General features: G+C 40.7%; 1 protein-coding gene across 5 annotated transcripts in view; it reads right to left on the bottom strand.

Annotated features, from left to right (window-relative positions):
* Positions 1–670: 670 nt before the first annotated feature.
* GRIN2D (glutamate ionotropic receptor NMDA type subunit 2D) overlaps positions 671–20251 on the bottom strand; it is an 855799-nt gene continuing 836218 nt past the window's right edge. For all 5 annotated transcript variants that reach the window (XM_056544763.1, XM_056544766.1, XM_056544762.1 and 2 more), the window contains one exon: positions 671–4341. In XM_056544763.1, the coding sequence (XP_056400738.1) occupies positions 2848–4341 (1494 nt within the window). In that variant the 3' untranslated portion in view covers positions 671–2847. The remainder of the gene's footprint in view (positions 4342–20251) is intronic.

The following is a 20251-nucleotide window of genomic DNA, read 5'->3' as shown; positions in this document are numbered from 1 at the left end:
GTAATGTGAATACAGCCTGAGGGTCGAACATTGATTTGAATAAAAGCTACCTCAAGAAGGTGTCAATGTAGAGTCCCTTTCCTTCTGTGTACTTTAACATGGAGCATTGTAGGGCTTATAAGACTCCATATGCCAGATGGAGACAAACTACCTCCCTTGTCCTAAAATAGTGTTGAAAATAGAACCCATAAGGCTTTACAGATTTCCTATTTATTGTAATTTGTTCTGTTCTAAGCCTATTTTGTATATCTATTTTGTGAGTCTTAAGAAACTCATTACTGGTGCATGAACCTAAAGGTTAAAGGGGTACTCCACTGGAAAAAAATTTTTTTAAATAAACTGGTGCCAGAATTTGTAAATTACTTCGATTAAAAAATCTTAACCCTTCCAGTACTTATCAGCTGCTGTATGATCCACAGGAAGATCTTTTCTTTTTGAATTTCCTTTCTGTCTGACCACAGTGCTCTCTGCTGACACCTCTGTCCATATCAGGAACTGTCCAGAGCAGGAGCAAATCCCCATAGCATACCTATCCTGCTCTGGACAGTTCCTAAAATGGACAGAGAAGTCAGCAGAGAGCACTGTGGTCAGATAGAAAGGAAGTTCAAAAAGAAAAGAATCATACAGCAGCTGATAAGTACTGGAAGAATTAAGATTTTTTTTAAATAGAAGTTATTTCCAAATCTGTTTAACTTACTGGCACCAGTAGATTTAATTTTTTTTTTTCAGTGGAGTACCCCTTTAAGGTTAAATTCAAAATTTCAACTAGTCTATTACTTCCCTAGACTTACCAGACTTTAAATACAGCAAGACCCAAATGGGGTTATCTAAATTTTCAAAAGATTACTTTCTTACGAAAACAGTGCCACACCTGTACGGTAGTTTGGGGTGTTACAACTCAGCTCCATTCCCCTCAATAGAGCTGGGCTGCAACACTACACATAAGCTGAGGACAAGAATTGTGCTGTTTCTGGTAGAGAGAAACTAAGATCCTGGATAATCCCTTTACATATAAAGGGCCTTCGTATATTCAGTCACTAATCCTAAAACATTCTACTTTACTAGATAATCCCTTTATTTAGCCTTAAATGATCCAAAACCTTTCATATTCACACACTCAGACATAAACTGTATATGATTGGTAATGTTACATTGCATGCTGTGCACCGTATAAGATAGATGTGAATGGTTTAGAGACTTCATTACATTATTGTTTTCCAATATTCCCATAAGACTTCCCTAGACCTCACATCTGTTGAGCATATTGTGGCACATCCATAGATTTGTTTCAGAACTGACATCTGATTAGCAATTTGTGGCACTTAGGGGTCACAGTGCTAAAAAGGGTAGTTAGAGCGTATATACATACATATATATATATAGCCATACAGCAGCATATTGTTTAGGATATCATTTTGCAATTTGATTGGTGCAAAATGACCAGTAGTATCCATTCACTAGCTATGGAAATCATACATATAGTGAACTGGAACATTTACACTGTATGTTTATATAGCCCATGCTGTATATCATGTAGAAGAGTGAAACATGCAAACAGTGTAAATGTATGGTTTCTCTTTTACAAAATATGTGCAAGAGCTATGCATTGTGCAGGCTCAGCGTTTTAACTTTAGTGCATGGGTGGGCAAATTCAATACCCCAGAAATTGTACCCAGCTTGGGTAATATAATAGATCAGCAAGAGAACTGGAATAAGCACTACAATCAAAAGACAGAATGTAGAATTTACCTGAAAAGGCCAATGACTCATCGCTACAAGAGTAGGCCACTTTGTTTTTTTTTTCTTGTATTAAAAATGGACCGTGGCAGAAAAAATATGAATTAGGAACTGGGACTTACTTCTTAAATACTAGACATCTATCTCATGACCATTGCCAGTTTATATGAAAACAAACCTTTCACAAAATATCAAAATAAATGGTATGTATTGTAAATCGTACTTCAACAACAAGAAACTTAGGGGTACTAAATTTTTTTGCCATTTTTTTATATATGTATATATCACAGTTTTGTCTCCAAAATTAAAAAAAAAAGTTTAAAAAATTCTTACAACTAATATGTATTATTTGATACAGCTGACAATTTACATTAAAAATTCAGTTTTGAAGCTAAGAAGCACATTGCAGCCAAAGGCTTTCATTGTTTTGGCTGGGGGGGGGGGGGGTATCTAGGAATACTATAGCTAAATAATTATATAAGTATACTAATTTTTACCTAGTCACAATTATTTATATATCTATTGCAGTGTGCTTGAAAGTGTTACAAATGTCTAAATAAGCCCTTAACTTTTCTTCAAACAGAAAAGCAGAAGAGGACAGTCTAATAAAGTTGTGTCCATTAATCGATTCCTTGATTTGTCTCCATCTCTGACACGTCTACATACCAAATCATCTATACCATTGTCCCTGTTTTGTTAAGTAACTAAATTGCTGATGTTAGACTTTGTGACCTCCAATTTAATCTCCTTAAAATATTGGTTGAATCTCCCATCCTTTATTATTCTCAACAACAATGCCTTCCATGATTGATTGCAAATCGGTCATTCTGCTGGTCCAGCCAGTAGGTAATAGGTGTAAGCTCTTCTCAAAACATTAACCAGTTAATGCAAAGCTGCAACAGTATGACTGCATAACAGAAAACAAAATCCTTGGTATAGGTAAAAATCTGGATATTAAGATTTATAGTCTAATAATATGTCCCATGTAAGACAAAAGTTTTTTCACGACTACAGCTGAGTTTATATTAAGTTTTGGTTTCAACTCATGTGGAACAAAAGTTTCCCATTACTAAACATTGGTGGCCTTGAAATAAGTTTGTGTTCTACTGGTCATACCTCAGATTCCAAACTAGAGAAATGTGCAGATCCCCTTCTTTTATAAAGGGTTCCGCTTTGACTTGATCTAGGTTGACATTCTGGGGAGAAGATGTGTCTATGACACCGCAAATGGCATCTGCTTAGGTCCTCCAAACTACGGGAGGTGGGATGTATAGGGGTTAAGTCACAAGAGTGATGATGATGGTGGAGAAAAGAGCAATGGCCTCCACGTAAGTGATCCCAGTCCAATCTTCTTTCGAGCTTTTCATCAGAACAGCTGAAATATCTTGGCTCCTTATGGCAGTGAGGCTGTAGCATTTCTAAGCTATTACAATAACAAGAACCATGGCAAGTATTTGGAAGGTACTCCTTGCTTAACTGTCGATATTTGCCTAATTTATCCACAGACCAATATCTCATGGGTTTACGAGGTGCAGATGTTGTTTGTCTGTCTCTAGATGGGTATGTGCAGAAATAATTTGGTGAGTACCAACAGTTATGTCCCATTTCAGATTTTACACATGGGGGCTCTCTCTCGCACACATCCGAATCAGAATCTGAAAGGTCAGCAAATTTACTTTGATTGGCATTCATAACCAGAGGGTGAGAATGGCTCCTGCACATATGAGAACGTTTAGACTGTTTATGGAGCAAGGGCTGGGACTCCACGTCCATCTCTTCTCGTCTATGGTGGCAATCTCTTCCGCAACTTCGTTCATCTTCATATGTAAACCTTGTATGGCCTGTATAATGTGAACCATCACATACCTCCACACTGGCTTTATTTGGGCGATTTGTGCTCGCATTTGGGCCACCACCACTATAAACTTCACATTCCATCTCACATGTTCTCTTTCCTTGATAACTACTTCCCATGTGATCAAATTTTTTAACTGCTGTTTCAGGTGTACGACTCCCCCTTGCTCCACCACCTGATTTTGGAGTCCGTTCCTTTCCTCCTTGGTAATTTTCATAAAGTCCTCTTGAAATTTTTGACTGCCACCCAGGTGGCTCAGGAGCATCTTTTTCACGCACAATTGCAAAATAAGATGGTGGATTTTCTAGGAAGTGTTCCCTTTGAGTTGGTGGTGACATTTGACATGGAGATAATTTTTTGTCTTTACTGTATGCCTGCCCTGATTCTACTAAATGATCTGAAAGACCTTCAGGCTCAATAGGTCCATAATATCTGTGAAAGCCATCTGAAAATGTGTTCTTATGGGAATGACGAGGAGCAGCCACTTTGCTATTAGGATCATGGACAGTGCGGGTAGGAGTATACATATCTTTATAACAGTTGGGACTTCTGGCATGGCGCCATCTTTCTACTATGCGCCTTTCTCGTGGCAAAAAGTTGGAACATGGTAAAGGAGCAGATGGCGGTGGAGGTGGTGGCACAGAATTTGAAAGAGCTGGTATTCTTTGTGGTGGATAACAATGATTTAAGGTAGGAAGTTGTTGGTCTATGGCCTTTGGAACTTCTCCACTGCAACAGCTGTACATGCCCTAAAGGTAAAATAAAAATGCATAGTCATTTATAAGCTTATGAAAATGGCATATTGAAAACAAACCGGCGAGGAAGTATACCTCAGTAAAAATAGCTTTAACATATTTTTTTATTATTAATTTTATGATTTTTAGCTTCTCTTCATTGTACTATCTATCTACCGTATGTTTTAGAGGGCTACTGCTTAATTTAAAATACACCCTGAATACAATCTATACAACAATGCATTTCTCTTGCTACTTTGTATTCTTCTGCTAATTCATCTTAAACCATTTAGTGACATAAGCAGAATAAAAATAGCATGAAAGCAGCTTGTGTTATTGACATGATATTGATGTGCTGTATAGATGGATGTGCTTTTCTTGCTTAAAATTCAATGCTGCATGCCTTTTTCAAATTTTGTTCCAATACCTTGAATATTTATACAGAGAAATAGCTGCCATACCATGAAAAAATATATCCCCCTATTACGAGGTCTTCATTGTTGTTTATTTAATGTATTTATTATTTTTTCACATTAAAATGCAGCATTACATAAAGGGAACCTGATCAAGCACATACGTAATATTCCATCCAAGAAACAATCAGTGTCAGACTAAATTTTCTTACGCTCACTATTAAGACCATTATGACCTTAATCAAAATCATGGTTGCTTACTTAATAAGACTTACTCTGGGGGGCCTAACTTAGGGGTCTGATCCTAGGGAAGGGGGGGGGGGGTCAGAGTCCAATCACTAGGACCCCTTGTGATCTCCTTTGATTAGCTGAGCAGGCCATTACACAAGCATGTCTCCAAAGGTGAGGGCAAAAGCGCTCCAGGAACTTTTAAGCAGACAGGCCCTGTACAGGAGACCACGAGAGGTCTCAGACACTTATTCCCTATCCTGTGCATAGGGGATGCGATAAGACCATAATGCCCCTTTAATGAATGATTATCAAGATCATGCTCCTTTATATACGTCACATCTCTTTTTATATGTCACACCTCCTTTCTTTCACTCTGTGCATCATATTTTGGTTTCAGTTATTTACTGATTAATTGCCTAGCTCTAATAGCAAGATATATATATATATATATATATATATATATATATATATATATATATACATATATATATATATATATAAAAAGCAAAATCATCGGTAGTTGCAGTATCTTGTAATACCTGCAACTACCGATGATTTTGCTTTTTGCATCACTGGGCTAATACGGCTACTCCTAACTAATATATATATATATATATATATATATATATATATATATATATATATATATATATATATATATACGGCCTTCATTCCTTGTGGTATACTTTCTACAAGTGCTGGTAACATTTCTCAAAAATGTTGGTCCTTTTGGAAATGATATCATCACACACATTGCAGATTTGTCAGCTGCACATCCTTCTCCTGTGGAGGCCATTGGAAATCAGTTTGAGGTAATGGGAGCTTGAGATGTAGTGGTTGACACATTAAACCATTCTGATTTGAGATGTAGTCGGTGCCAGCAGACAACCCTCTTAACTTTAAATTTCAAGATACGTTTAAAACTTCTTAATGGAGGAGTAATACAGATCACTGAGGTTAATGTTTTGCTCAAATTGCTTTGTATTGTGAAAGCTTTCTGGGATCAGTAGTTCCACAGTGAGTTGTTCTATGTACTGCTCAGCTTTCTTTCCAAGAAAATGTCTACAATGCAGTGTATAGGTTTATCAGTCACTTAGACCCACCTCTATGCTGCTGTCTCCTGATTGGTCTGAGATCTGTATGCAAGCCATGATTGGCTAACCTGTGGCCATGTGACCTTGCTGAGAGCTGCAATCCATTCTTTTTCAAAATTCAAAAGCATACAATCGCATCATCCACTGTCCCCAAAACAGTAATAATGCCCCACTTATTGTCCTGCAGAGTTAAAGTGGGTAGGAATGTAGGTCCCCATTAGGTAAATATGTTCTAAATATAAATATAAATCTAAGTATGTCTCACCACAGCTAGGTAATTCTCCAATTATGTAGGCATATCTGTAGGCAGGTAGTTCCCCACTATGCAGCTACCCCCCCCCCCCCCCATTAAGCAGATATTTCTCCATTAGGCAGTTAGCCTCCAGTAGGCAGGTAGTTCCTCCCAGTAGACATCTCGGAAGGCAGGTAGCCCTCAATAGGCAGGTAGCCCCAAGTAGACAGGTTGTCCCCCATTAGCTCAGCCCCCAAGTAGACATGCATCAACCACATTAGACAGGCAGGTCTCCTCATTACCTTTACATGCTAAAATAATAACAACAAAAATCTCCTCTCCTGCACAGAGCAACAGTCTTCCTCCTCCGCTCTGGTGTAGGCCTAAGGAATATGTATGCCATCTTCAATTTTAAAAGGGTTTTAATATTCTTCTTACTTTTTAACCCCCTTTTTTTAAATATATCACTCAGTATCTAATCTTGACCATGTAAATCCAGTTTTTATGTGTCTAACTCCTTAATTTTTTTGTTACACTTTTAATTTAGTAAAAACAAAAGGAAAAATAGCCAGCACAACAACCTAATACACAGGTGCCCGTTGCTGTGGCAAATACAAAATGTACAAAAAAGAAAGTTGCAACAGCACTCTAGGTCAAAAAATGGAGGCTCTTAGTGCACTTTTTGATCAAAATGTGTCCCCCCATCCACCACGCGGAGGTGGTCTCATATCGGATGGGACCCTAACATGATAACTCACCTCTGCTGTGCATATAGCCTCTGACTGCTTTTACTTTGTAAATTGGGGGATGTGGCACCCTCTTTAGCCGTGCACCCCACCCCTCTCAGACTGGAGGTGGTTTAGTCAATGGCTGATCCAACATGTCACACAGTCAGAGGCTATATGCACAGCAGAGGTGAGTTATCAAGTTAGGGTCCCATCCGATATGAGGCCACCTCCGCGTGGTGGATGGGGGGACACATTTTGATCAAAAAGTGCACTAAGAGCCTCCATTTTTTGACCTAGAGTGCTGTTGCAACTTTCTTTTTTGTGCACTTTTAATTTAGCTCACTAGTCTGAATTCCTCTCAAAGTGGCCCTGCGTGGCCTAACTGTGCAGGTCTCCGCCCCCTCCCTCAATTTGCTGTCTGCTTACATCTCCCATAGCATTGGCAAAACTACAACTCCCAGCTTGTCCTCACTGACAGTAGTGGGACACAAGCTGACAGTGGGATGATTTTTCCTCCAGCTGTGAGCCCTGAGCTCACACCTGTCAATCAAGGAAGTGTGTCCATGACATAGGTGATGATGCATGGAAACAGCAGGACTAGTATGCTTCCAAGCAGGCAGGGGGGGGGGAGTTGTTTGACTGGCTTTTTCAGTTTGACAATTTAGGGGGGGTTGGTTTATGGACAGTGCATGTTATGGTAAAAATGATACATTCTCTTTATTCTGTAGGTCATTGCAATTAAAATGATACCAAATTTATCTATTTTTTATATTATTGTACTACTTTAAAAAAATGCTAACTTTTAAAAATGTGATTTTTTTAAACAAAATTGGTATGCATAAAATTTTCCTTTTCTTACCCATATAACTTTTTTTTATTTTTCCATATACAGGAATGTATGTGAGCCAACTTTTTGGCACCGTGATCTTCAGTTTTTTTTGGCACCATTTTTGTTTTGATAGGAGATTTTGATTGCTTTTTATTAATTTTTTTCTGATATACAATATGATTAAAAATCTATATTTTTGGTGTTTGTTATTTTTTATGTTTATGCCATTTACTGTACGGGATCATAAATATTATATTTTAATGGAATGGATATTTACACACTCGTCAACACTTTGTTTATATAGCGCCCTTGGTTCCGGTGCACTTTACATATGATAAAAGTAACAGTACATAAGACTAACATGGAACCGTTGAGCATTGCAGAGTTACTTGCCAACTGACACAGAGAGGGAGAGGACCCTGCCCGCAAAGGCTAACAATCTACAAGGAAAAACTACGCCATTCACACCTACTATCTCTGTCCATGATTCTACTTGCTGCTGGCAAAATCTCCCCTAACCCTGGGCCCCCTCACCAAATCCCACCCTCCTGACTCTGAACAACAACCACGATATGGCACAACCCCTCTAAACTAATACGCATCCGCCCTCGCTCTGTTCACAACAAGCTCACATTCCTCCATGACCTCTTTATTACCCACAAACTAGCCTTTCTAGGCGTCACAGAAACCTGGCTTATGTCCTCCCCTGCTGCACTTTCCTATGGTGGCCTTCAATTCAATACACCCCCCCCCCCCCCCCCCCGCCCTGGTAAGAAATGTGTTGGTGGTGTTGGCCTGTTGCTATCAGAGAACTGCTCTTTCACCCAAACTCCATTTCTCCCTTCTCTTGCTTTCCCTTCTTTTAAAGAATACTCTGTGTGCATCTAGTCCCCCTCAAATCTCCAGGTGGCTGTCATCTACAGACCCCCAGGCCCTGCAGCATCCTTCATTGACCACTTCACCACCTGCCTCTTACAGATCCTCTCCTTAGATATCCCCATTATTATCATAAGCGACATCAACATCCTCATCAACACATCCCAGTCTACTACCTATAAATTTCTATCACTGACCTCCTCTTTTGGCTTCTCACAGTGATCCTCCAGTACCACTCACAAAAAGGGTCACCAGCTTGATCTAATCTTCAGCCGCCTCTGCTCCATATCGAAAATCTCAAACACACCACTCCCCGTATCAGACCATAACCTTTTGACATTCTCTTTTCTCTTCTCTCCTTCTATCTCCCCAGTCCATAACCCTTCCCACCCTCATAGAAACCTCAAACATCTCAACATTAACACACTGACTCTCTTCTACGACTCCCCACAATATCTTCTCTCTACGCCGCTGACACAGCCACCAAATGCTATAAAACTACAGTCAATTCAGCCCTCGACCTAGTGGCCCCATCACACAAAACAGAACTCAACATATCAATAGGCAGCCCTGGCACACAGATGTGAATAAACACTTTAGGCAAGCCTCCAGGGCTGCAGAGCGTCATTGGAAGAAAACCCACTGCACAGAAGACTTTACAGCATACAAACAAGTACTCCTCTCCTTCAAGTCTGCACTCAATTCTGCTAAGCAGAACTACTTCTCTACCATCATATCCTCTCTTTCCCACAACCCCAGCAACTCTTTAACACCTTTAACTAACTCCTCCGTCCACCACTACCCCACCCATGTCTCTTGTCTCAGCAGACGACTTTGCTACATACTTCATCATCAGGGAAAGCTTTACTTTACAGCCCCCACAACCAATCCACACTCCAGCCCAGTGCTCCTCCACAATGATTCACTTCTTTTGACCCATCTTCTCTGTTCAGCTACCACCAGCTACCATCTCGCTTCTTCCCTTTGCTTTAAACTCCTTGAACAACATGTTTATCTTCAACTGTCTTCCCACCTCTCATCCAACTCACTCTTTGACTACATGCAATCTGACTTCCAACCCCACCATTCTACTGAAACCACCCTAACCAAAGTGGCCAATGATCTGTTGACCATAAAAGCCAACCGCCAATACTCTTTTCTCCTTCTCCTTGACCTCTTCTCTGCCTTTGACACAGTAGACCACTCTCTCTTGTTACAGTCTCTCTCCTTCCTAGGCATCACAAACTTGGTCCTCTCCTGGATCTCCTCATACCTCACTAACTGCACATTCAGCATTTCCCACTCTCATGCTTCCTCCTCACCTCGCCCACTCTCTGTAGGAGTCCCCCAAGGCTCTCTCCTGGGGCCCCTACTGTTCTCTATCTACACCCTCAGCCTTGGACAGATTATAGAAGCCCATGGCTTCAAATGCCACCTCTATGCTAATGACACTCAAATCCATCTCTCTGGCCCTGATGTCTCCTCTCTACTATCTAGAATAACAGCTCTTTCAGCTCTGTCAGCTCTTTCTTTATTTTTTCCTCCCACTTTATCAAACTCAACATGGAGAAAACTGAATTAATGATTTTTCCCCCACCCTGCTCCAACCCCCCACCCGGTCTATCAATCACAGTCAATGGTTCTACCCTATCTCCAGCTACCCAAGTCCGCTGCCTTGTAGTCACTTTTGACTCAGCACTGTCTTTCAAACCCCACATTCAAACCCTTAGCACTGTCTGTTGCCTTCAGCTCAAAAACGTCTCTCAAATCCGCCCATTCCTCAATTTTGACTCAACTAAACAAATGGTACATGACCTCACCATCTCCCGCTTGGACTTCTGCTGCCTTCCATCTAAAACACTTGCTCCCCTCCAATCTATCCTAAACTCTACTACTTGAATGTACCACCTCTTACCTCGCTTCTCCTCTACTTCTCCCCTGTCCCAATCCCTTTACTGGCTACCTGTCGCCCAACATATTCAATTTAAACTCTTCACCAATTTAAACTCTTGACATATAAGGCCATCCACAACCTGTCCCCTCAATACATCTCTGACCTGACCTCCCTATACCACCCTGCATGCAATCTCCGACATCCGCCTATGCTCCTTCCTGGTTCGCACTTCACATTACTGTCTCCAAGACTTTTCCTGAGCTTCCCCCGTATACTGGAACTCACCCTCCATCAAGACCTTTAAAAGCAACCTGAAGACCCATCTATTCAAGCAAGCCTACAGCCTTCAATGATCCTGCTGCCACTGCACCAATAATGGCTACTTTATCATAGCTGACAGATGACTTGCTGCAATATGTTCATTTTTTTATGTTTTTTTTTTGTAAAATGGAAAATAAAGGGTGATTTTGTATTTTATTATGGGAGGGGAGGGGTTTTTATAAATTTTTTGAGAATTTTTTTATATGCAATCACTATATTGCGTTCACTGTATAATGCTATGCCCATGGCAAATTAGTACACAGTGTGATTGACAATCCACTGATATAGCCTAGCAAAGCCAGACTGCATCAGTGAGTCTGCAATCAATGGCAGGAGGTAAGTAAGGGGACCCCCCCTATGCCATTTTCGCTTATTGTACCCCAGCGATCACGTAGGGTACAATAAGCCCCACTAAGCTGACCGGGATTGTTTACTTTGACTTTAGACACCGTGATCAGCATTGATCACAGCATCTTAAGGGTTAATGACAGGTGCAGCGGCTCTAAGTACCTGGCTACTGACGGTAACCGACACTGCTCTGAAGCGAGTGCAGCTCCTGCAGGTATTGATATGCCTAGGTGCGTTAAGGCCCAGGGGACAAGGGTGTACCTGTAAGTGGCAAACCAGGAAGTCAGATGGGCATTCTTTACTTCGGCCATCCACTGGTGTTATAGAGTAATGCTCTCATGTATTCCAGTATTCAAAATAATTTTGAAAAGTGTAAAATTGCCAGCTGGTAACACTATCATCATACTGTTTATTTATCAAAATCCCTTTACTTTGCTTTAACAAATTAAAATTCCTTTGATGAGGTTTAAAGGAAAGAACTTCAAGAAACCTTATAATGAATGAATCAGCTCTGAGACCGAAGAAGGGGCTTTGACTGTCACAAAACTCATAACCTGTGCATGATTCAGTATAAACTTCATGCATTCTGTAGCGATCACAAAATTTATGAGGGATAGTTAGCATTGTTGTCTTAAGAAAGTGTGTTTTGAAGTAATTTATCTTTGCTTTGGGTTTGCTTAAATGCTACCAACATATTTATCATACTGACGGCACCAGACACTTGTGTGTCAGTGAGGCCAGGTTGGCCCAGAGGGGATGTGTGTGTGTGTGTGGGGGGGGGGGGGGGGGGGGGAGTGTTTTGATGCACATTTCATGTGCGGAATATAAGCAAGAACAAAGCTCTAAAGGCAATGATAAATGTCCCCCATGGTCATTTATGTCTCACAGATAAAGAGGAAATCTGAGTGCATTTCTGAGTTTGAAACCACACAACCAAGTTGCATTGGGGTTGCGCTGCAGTAAGGGTAACAACACGGTTGTATTGTGGTTGTATTGTGGTTGTATTGTGGTTGGCTGTATGCCGGAAAGTACTTCTCAAATGCTGCTGTAAACATAAATTTTTTCAGTACTTGCATGATTTAGCAATTCCACTCTAATAGGTTGTGTTCACCTGTTGCTGTTAATTTGATAATTATAATTAATAACTAAATGACTAAAATCACAGTAAAAATGGCATGTTTTACTGCAAGTATTCTAAGTAGGCAAATCGTTGTAAAATGCACCAATCTGCAGCAATTGTGGTCATTGCAGCAAAAACGCATGTGGTACTTAGCTGAGGTACCTCTAAGTATCCGCAACATATAAACAAAGCCTAATATGGAATTTACTCATTAGTTTAATATGCTAAAATATTGCCTCAACCACACAGTTAGGCCAAAATAATAAAATTGTGGTCAAGATCTATAACCTGTTAAGGACCAAGAGGGGAATTTATCATTGTATATAGAGTTTTTTTGGTGTATTTTTTAACACAAAAATTTGCAAAGGAGTTTTTTTGTGAATTTGTTTGCGCAAAATCTGATTGAATTTTTTATAGCCACATCTACGGTTAAGTTTACCATAGAGCACTTTCTACTGTAGAATCGAATTTATTAACTGCGTTTTTTTTACGCAAAAAAAATGGCGCAAAAGCACTTTTCCTGCACAAATATACACCACCTCGGAGGACACGTACCAAAGTGTCTATTTTGGGACAGTAAGGACTGCTACTCCTATCATGGACAGACTCTGCCCATGATGTGAGTTATAGTTCAGGGGCTGAGGTGCAGATCTCACCGGGTCATTATCCAGAGACCCGCTGCTTTACACGTTTAAGTTAACAAGCCGGTGGTACATGCGGCTACATCACGCTGCTGCTGGCTCCTGTATACACTGTCATAATTCATAATCCCCACCGCTGGGAGATGGTCAATAGCTATTCACCAATCAGAGCTCCTGTGTTCCGGCAGCGGGGATTATGAATCATGGCAGTGTATATAGAAGCCGGCGGGCAGCGCAATGTAGCCGCATGTTCTGCCAATTTGCATAGTTAATAAATGTGGATCACAGCGGATCTCCAGAGAATGATCTTCTGTTATCCGCATTTAAGTTAACAAGCCGGCGGTACATGAGCCTACATCGCTCTGCCGCCGGCTCCTGTATACACTGTCATAGTTCATAATCCTGCCGCTGGAACACGGGAGCTCTGATTGGTGAATAGCTCAGAGCTCCCCTCGCCTGCGTACGGCAGGGTGCGCAGTGTAGCTGCATGTACCGCCGGCTTGTTAACTTAAATGCGGATCACAGCGTGTCTCTGCAGAATGACCCAGTGCGAATTGCGCTTCAGCCCCTGGACTACAACTCCCATCATGGACAGAGTATGTCCATGATGGGAGTAGTAGTCCTAAAAGTCCCACAGCCGGGGATGTGCAAGTGCCATCCCTCAGCAGCGTTGTGGTACTACAACTACTCCCATCATGGGACAGACTCTATCCCATGATAGGAGTAGTAGTCCAAGGGCAGAGGAACAGATCTCTATTCACATTATGCGTTCTGCATAATGGGAACAGAGCCGTGTGTTCCCAAACAGGGAGACCCCAGCTGTTGCTTAACTACAGCCCCCCATGGTGGGAGTTGTAGTTTAGCAACAATTGGAGGCTCCCTGTTTAGGAACATGCTGCATTATGTGCGCTCTTCCCAGGGGAGAGCGCAAAAAATGTACTAACCCATATTTCTTGTTTTTTTTCTTTTCTTCTCATTTCAGATACGTGAATGTGGAGGACTACGTTAGATTCTGGGGACTGCGATGATGACCAGCGTTTTTTTTTACTTCAATAAAATGGTTAATGAGGGCGGTGGGGGAGCATTTTTTTAATTAAAATTTAGTGTCATGTTTTTTATTATTGAATTTTCAGGGTTAGTAGTGGAAGCTGTCTTATACACGGAATCCATTACCAACCTGGGGCTTACCGTTAGCCCCAAAATCAGCTAGCGGCATAGCATTATGCAGTGAATGTGATCTAATGATTGCATATAAAAGTCCCCTATGGGGGCTTTAAAAACATACAATAAAAAATAAAAAAAAGTTTCTAAACATACAGACTCACTGTGCTAGTTAATGGGGTCTTGTTAAATATGGAAATAATTCTGAAAGTAATGCTCCATTCTGCAACATCTGATAAAAAAATGAAATATATATATATATATATATATATATATATATATATATATTGTTGTTGTTGGAATCAGAGCTATACAGGTGTACAGTAGGGTAAGGGTTCTATTACAGACCTTATTATGGCCAAATGCATGCAGCCTGATACTATGGGAAGATGGACATAAACAATATGCAGTACAAATTCAGTTTCCACAGTAATTTCCCAACAGGAAAGTAAGGAGAAAACAAAAGGTCTACAAATAAATAAATCCTAGATAGGGCTGTACTATTTTGTGTGGTATTTTTAGAATTACTTGTACAATTGCCTTATCCTGTACACAACGTATATGGAGACATGTAGAATTCAGCTTCCCCCCCCTGGATCTATTAGATTGGTTGCAATATTTGTGGTGCACTTAAATGCATATTTCAGTGTCCCTAAAAATGTTAAATAATGCTAGGTCCGTAAGGGAAAGAAGAGAAAACAATATATTTGCTCATTTCTGGTCCCACACAGGTCTTGCTACAGTTTCCATTTGGCTCCTTCTGTACTCCCAATGCTCTTGTCTTCTTTCTGCTACTGAGCCAAGAGGTTAAAGCAGGACTGAGCGTTCAGCCAATCAATGATTGGGACTGGACATCGCTGCAGTCAGTGATTGGTTGACAGACATGTCTCACTCCGATTTCTTTTATTGGAAGCAAGAAGAAGATCCATATATTACAGAACGAAAAGGCTTCAAACGGACGCTATGGGGGAGTGGAGGTATTTTTCCTTTATATATATATTTTTTGTGACATTGGAATATCTCTTTATATTATGGCTTTGTCAAAGCTGAAGCACAGGCATGGGCAAAGTCCTTTAAGTGAGGGTGGGCTAGCACTCCTCTGTGTTCTCTCAAGTCTGATAGCTCTGATAGAGCACAGAGGATGACTATCAGACAGGAGATAGCACAAAAGTGTACTATCAGACAGGAGAGAGCACAGAGGAGTGCTATCAGACAGGAGAGAGCACAGAGGAGAACTATCAGACAGGAGAGAGCACAGAGGAGAACTATCAGACAGGAGAGAGCACAGAGGAGTGCTATCAGACAGGAGAGAGCACAGAGGAGAACTATCAGACAGGAGAGAGCACAGAGGAGAACTATAAGACAGGAGAGAGCACGGAGGAGTAGTATCAGACAGTATAGAGCACAGAGGAGTGCTATTAGACAGGAGAGAGCACAGAGGAGTACTATCAGACAGGAGAGAGCACAGAGGAGTACTATCAGACAGGAGAGAGCACAGAGGAGAACTATTAGACAGTATAGAGCACAGAGGAGTGTTAAGCCACCCTCACTTACTGGACTTTGTCCATGCCTGTGCTTCAGCTTGGACAAAGCCATGATTTTATAAATCAAGATTCCTATAAAAGGAAATAACATTTTCTTATAAATCATATTAGAAAGGTTAATGTTTTGCCAAGATGTACAACATTTTTGTATCTGACAGTGCCCATTTAAGCTCACTGTTGCTGAACAGTACTGGTTATACACAACTTTTTTTCAAGTTAAATCTAAAAGCATGATATTTACTTAACAAAAAAATCAATGGATCAATCAGATTTTTTTTTTTTTTTTACTTTTCAGAGACCTTTAAAAAAAAAAAATAGGAGCAATCTGATTGGTTGCTATGTGTAGCTGGTCGACTTTTACTCTGCCAGGTTTTGATAAATCTCTTGATAAATCTCCCCAAATTAGTATAAAAGCAAAAGAGCCATGGAGGAACCAAACAAAACCAAAATGATTGCTCTATTTTACCTATTAGGGTTGACAAGGCAAGTTTTAGAGACAATGTAAAGTTCATTGCTTTATTATGTGCCCCACTTGGTTTAGACCTGTACCACTGCTTACATGTTCATTGTACCTGATGACATTATGGATGGATTGCCTCTATATCATGTTACGGCAGTTTAGTTTTGCCTTGCAGCACCGGGGTCATGGGTTCAAATCCAGCATCAAACCAGACCCCCCCTCCCCCCACACATACTCCCAAAAAAGGTTATTTTGCCACTTAGATTGCTAGCCTGATTGGGGGAAAGGGATCAATGTAGGACTTGACCATATGTAAAGTTCTGTAGAATATGTTGGTGCTATGTAAATATATAAAAAATATATCTTTTTGTTGTTTTGTTTTTAAAGTTGTGCAATCTGGGGTCATATGGGTTGACCTTTAAGTAAGTATTGTTTAGCAATACTTTTTCTTTTACCTATCGAGTTATATTCTATGCATTACCATTTTTAACATTTATGCTCATCAACATATCTATAGTACTTTTTGGCCTAAAAATACCACTAATAGAGAAGTGGGTTGGCGGGTACAGTGACAGCCATTATGGTGTATCTATTTTAATGTTCTGTCTTTATGAGCCTTTAAATCAATACCTAACACCATTGACCCAGGGACAAGACCCTGGGTTACTAATACCCTTCTTACTCCCACCCCCTAAAACTTAACTTTTAACTTTTATTCAAGTAACAGTAATAATAGTGATATGGTGATCAACTGAATTAAAATAGACCTCCTTGTGTGTATATAACTATATAATTGGTGAACTATGAGCTGGTTGCTTCCTAGTAGTTAGTCACAGCCAGTGATCTGCAGTATCACTGGTTAATGAGACACAAGGGAGGTTTTGATAAAAACTGAATGTGCCCCCTCTACTATTTATGGACTGGGGAGTTGACAACACAGGTTGATGCCCATTTCCCTCCTGAAGACGTTGCTACTGCAACGAAACATGTAGAGGGGGCACATTCAGTTTTTATCAAAACCTCCCTTGTGTCTCATTAACCAGTGATACTGCAGATCACTGGCTGTGACTAACTACTAGGAGGCAACCAGCTCATAGTTCACCAATTATATAGTTATATACACACAAGGAGGTCTATTTTAATTCAGTTGATCACCATATCACTATTATTACTGTTACTTGAATAAAAGTTAAGTTTTAGGGGGTGGGATTAAGAAGGGTATTAGTGACCCAGGGTCTTGTCCCTGGGTCAATGGTGTTATGTTTAATTGACCCTAACCCATTCCGGGGTAAATAATTGTTGTTTAAATCAATACATTGTACATGTTCTATAATCACATTGCAATTCTTCAGCTGGCCATTTTAATTCTATTTCATAAATAGCATTACATTTTCTCTACATTTCTCAAATTTTTGTGAAAACAAAGTCTGCTAAGGGTTAAAGCTGTTAGATCACTGCCAGGCTTCTACATAATGATTATACAGTATTTCCTGGATGTATTTGAATCCTTTCTCTGTCTCCTTTATCTGATCTGTTTTATTCTCTTTCTAGAATGATATGTTATGTCTTTCGGTTTGTCCTTGTTTTAGGTCATTAATTTTTGACAAAACAGTAACAAGGCGAGGCAAACTGGAAGGAGGGGGATTCGATTAAGAGAGATTGAGGTAGTACATAATGCCAGGAATCACCTAAGAAACCATGGTGCGGTAAAAAGACACGTTTTTCAGGCAGCTGTTAATGCGGCTGGCATGTTAATTACATACAAGATCTGATGTCAATGGAGACTATGGAGTGAATGTGTAGAAGAGGAGGATAGATTTGTGATAAGTAAATGCAGGGTTATATGTATATAGGTAAAACAAAAACAGAAGAAAGCAAGTAAATTATAACCAAAAATAACTAAATTGTAGTTATTATGAACAACCCTTGGAAGCTTTTGGTTGAAACCTTAAGATTCTGTCAAGATTTCAAATATTGTGAGCAGGCTTTAAAATATTTACATAATTGAAAAAGTAATACACTGTTCAACAGAAAATATATCAAAAGAAAATGTTGTTGCCATCCATGTGCATGCAACATAATGTCAAATCATGATGTAAACCACAAATAGCAGTCAACATCTGCTGGGTATGGTGCAGACCCGGCTCCTATAATGATTTTGGGGAGTAACAACAGGCAGGGCCGGCCATGCCATGGGACCCAGTAGGACCATTGGTCCCAGCCAGCACTTTTCAGGGATGGCGCTTTGCTGCCTGAGATTTTTTTCCCCATATTATCACATCATGGTCTAGGACCATGATGTGGTAATAATAAGACACCAAAAAAATGGGTTCTACGACTTCCACTGGTTTTCATGGTCTGGCCAGTCCTGCATCATGCCGGTTCCCCCGCAGCTCACCATTCTAAATGCCCAGGCTGCAGCGGCTGCTGAAAACGCAGCGCGGTGGCCTCTTTAAATCAATGAGTGCTTGTGATAGGCCGGCTCTGGATGATGAGTGACGCCCCTGACGTTGCGCGGGGGGCCTGCCCCAGCCTTATAATCTGTAGTCCGAGCCAGGGGTTAATGAATTGGAAAAGGGGGGGGGGTTAATGAAATGGCACCGTGGGGGGTTAATGAATTGGCAAAGGGAGGGGGGTTAATGAAATGGCTAAGGTGATTGGGGGTTAATTAAATGGCACAGGGGGATTGGGGAGTAATTAAAATGGCACAGCACAGAGGGATTTGAGGGGGATAATTGAAATGGCACAGGGGTGGGGGAATTGTAAATGAAATGGCATAGGGGGGTAATTAACATTTCACAGGGGGATAAGTGGGACCACCAATTCCCAATCCCCCCTCTGATTCCCCCTGTTCAATTTCTCCCCCCTCCTTTATAATACTTTACTACTCATATTATATATGTTTCTACTACTCCTGTCTGTGTTGTTCACTGATCACTGTCCCTCACAGAGGTCTTCTGCTAACACCTGCTATTTCTAAAATGACTGCTGAAGCTTTTGCATAGGATTATATAGTGGCTCTGACATCAGTCCTTTACTGCCTCCTGATTGGCTGGGGGAGCTGGTACCTCAGGTAATGTAACCCTTCCTCTCCTTTTAGCAAAGTTCAAAAATATCCTGAGTTTCTCAGCACCTATCAGCAGGAGGCAGCTGGCAAGACATTTGTCATTATTGTCATAGGATATGGCATATATTCTAGACCATGTTGCTTTATTTCCTGTCACAAAACAAGTTATGATTTATTCTACAATCTAAGAATACTGCAGATCTATGAATTGTTCCTGTGACTATAATAACATAGAAAAAGAATTGTGCTGCACACTAAAGATTCACATAACGAAATAAATCACCTCAAAAAGTCTCTATATGGTCAGTGGGAACTGAATACTTGTGTTTCTCCAGTAAAACTTATGGCTACACATACCTCATTGAAAATTTATTAAACAAGGGGATAGTCATAAATATGAGTTTGTAAGGGAAAGTAAATTTAAAACCATGTATGAAAAATCATACTACTACTGTTTAAATATATTCACAAGGCGGAACAGAATATAACAGTATACAAATCAGGACAACGCAGAAAGTCAAGAAGCATGCAAGCTTAAGTGACTATAACTTGCAATGGTGCATTACGCGTATGTCCTAGCTATATGGTAGTTATGGACATATGCGTACGTCCGTGGGAATTTCGGTCCCTGCTGGGCAGGGACAAGATGGGGGTGACTGCCTATATCTATCAGCAGGCACCCCGTGCAAATGCCCAGGGGAGTCATCAGACCCCCACATGTCGCCGATCACCGCAAATCGCCGGTGAATTCGCACCGGCGATTTGCGCGATTCCGGGTCATACGGGTCTCTGGTGACCCAGAAAATAAGGGGGATTGGGGTTGTCCAAGACACCCACGATCCCCCTGGAGGGATAGGAGTGAGGAGGCAGGGCTGCCACCCCTCCTATCCCTGCTAATGGTCATGAAGAAGTGCCGACCAATTGCAGATCGGGGGCGGGAGGGTTAACTTTCGGTTTCCCCATTCT

This window comes from Hyla sarda, chromosome 10 (genome assembly GCF_029499605.1).
Source record: "Hyla sarda isolate aHylSar1 chromosome 10, aHylSar1.hap1, whole genome shotgun sequence".
Lineage (NCBI taxonomy): Eukaryota > Metazoa > Chordata > Amphibia > Anura > Hylidae > Hyla > Hyla sarda.
The sequence above is the reverse complement of the archived record's forward strand: the minus strand, read 5'-3'. Positions and strand labels throughout refer to the sequence as shown.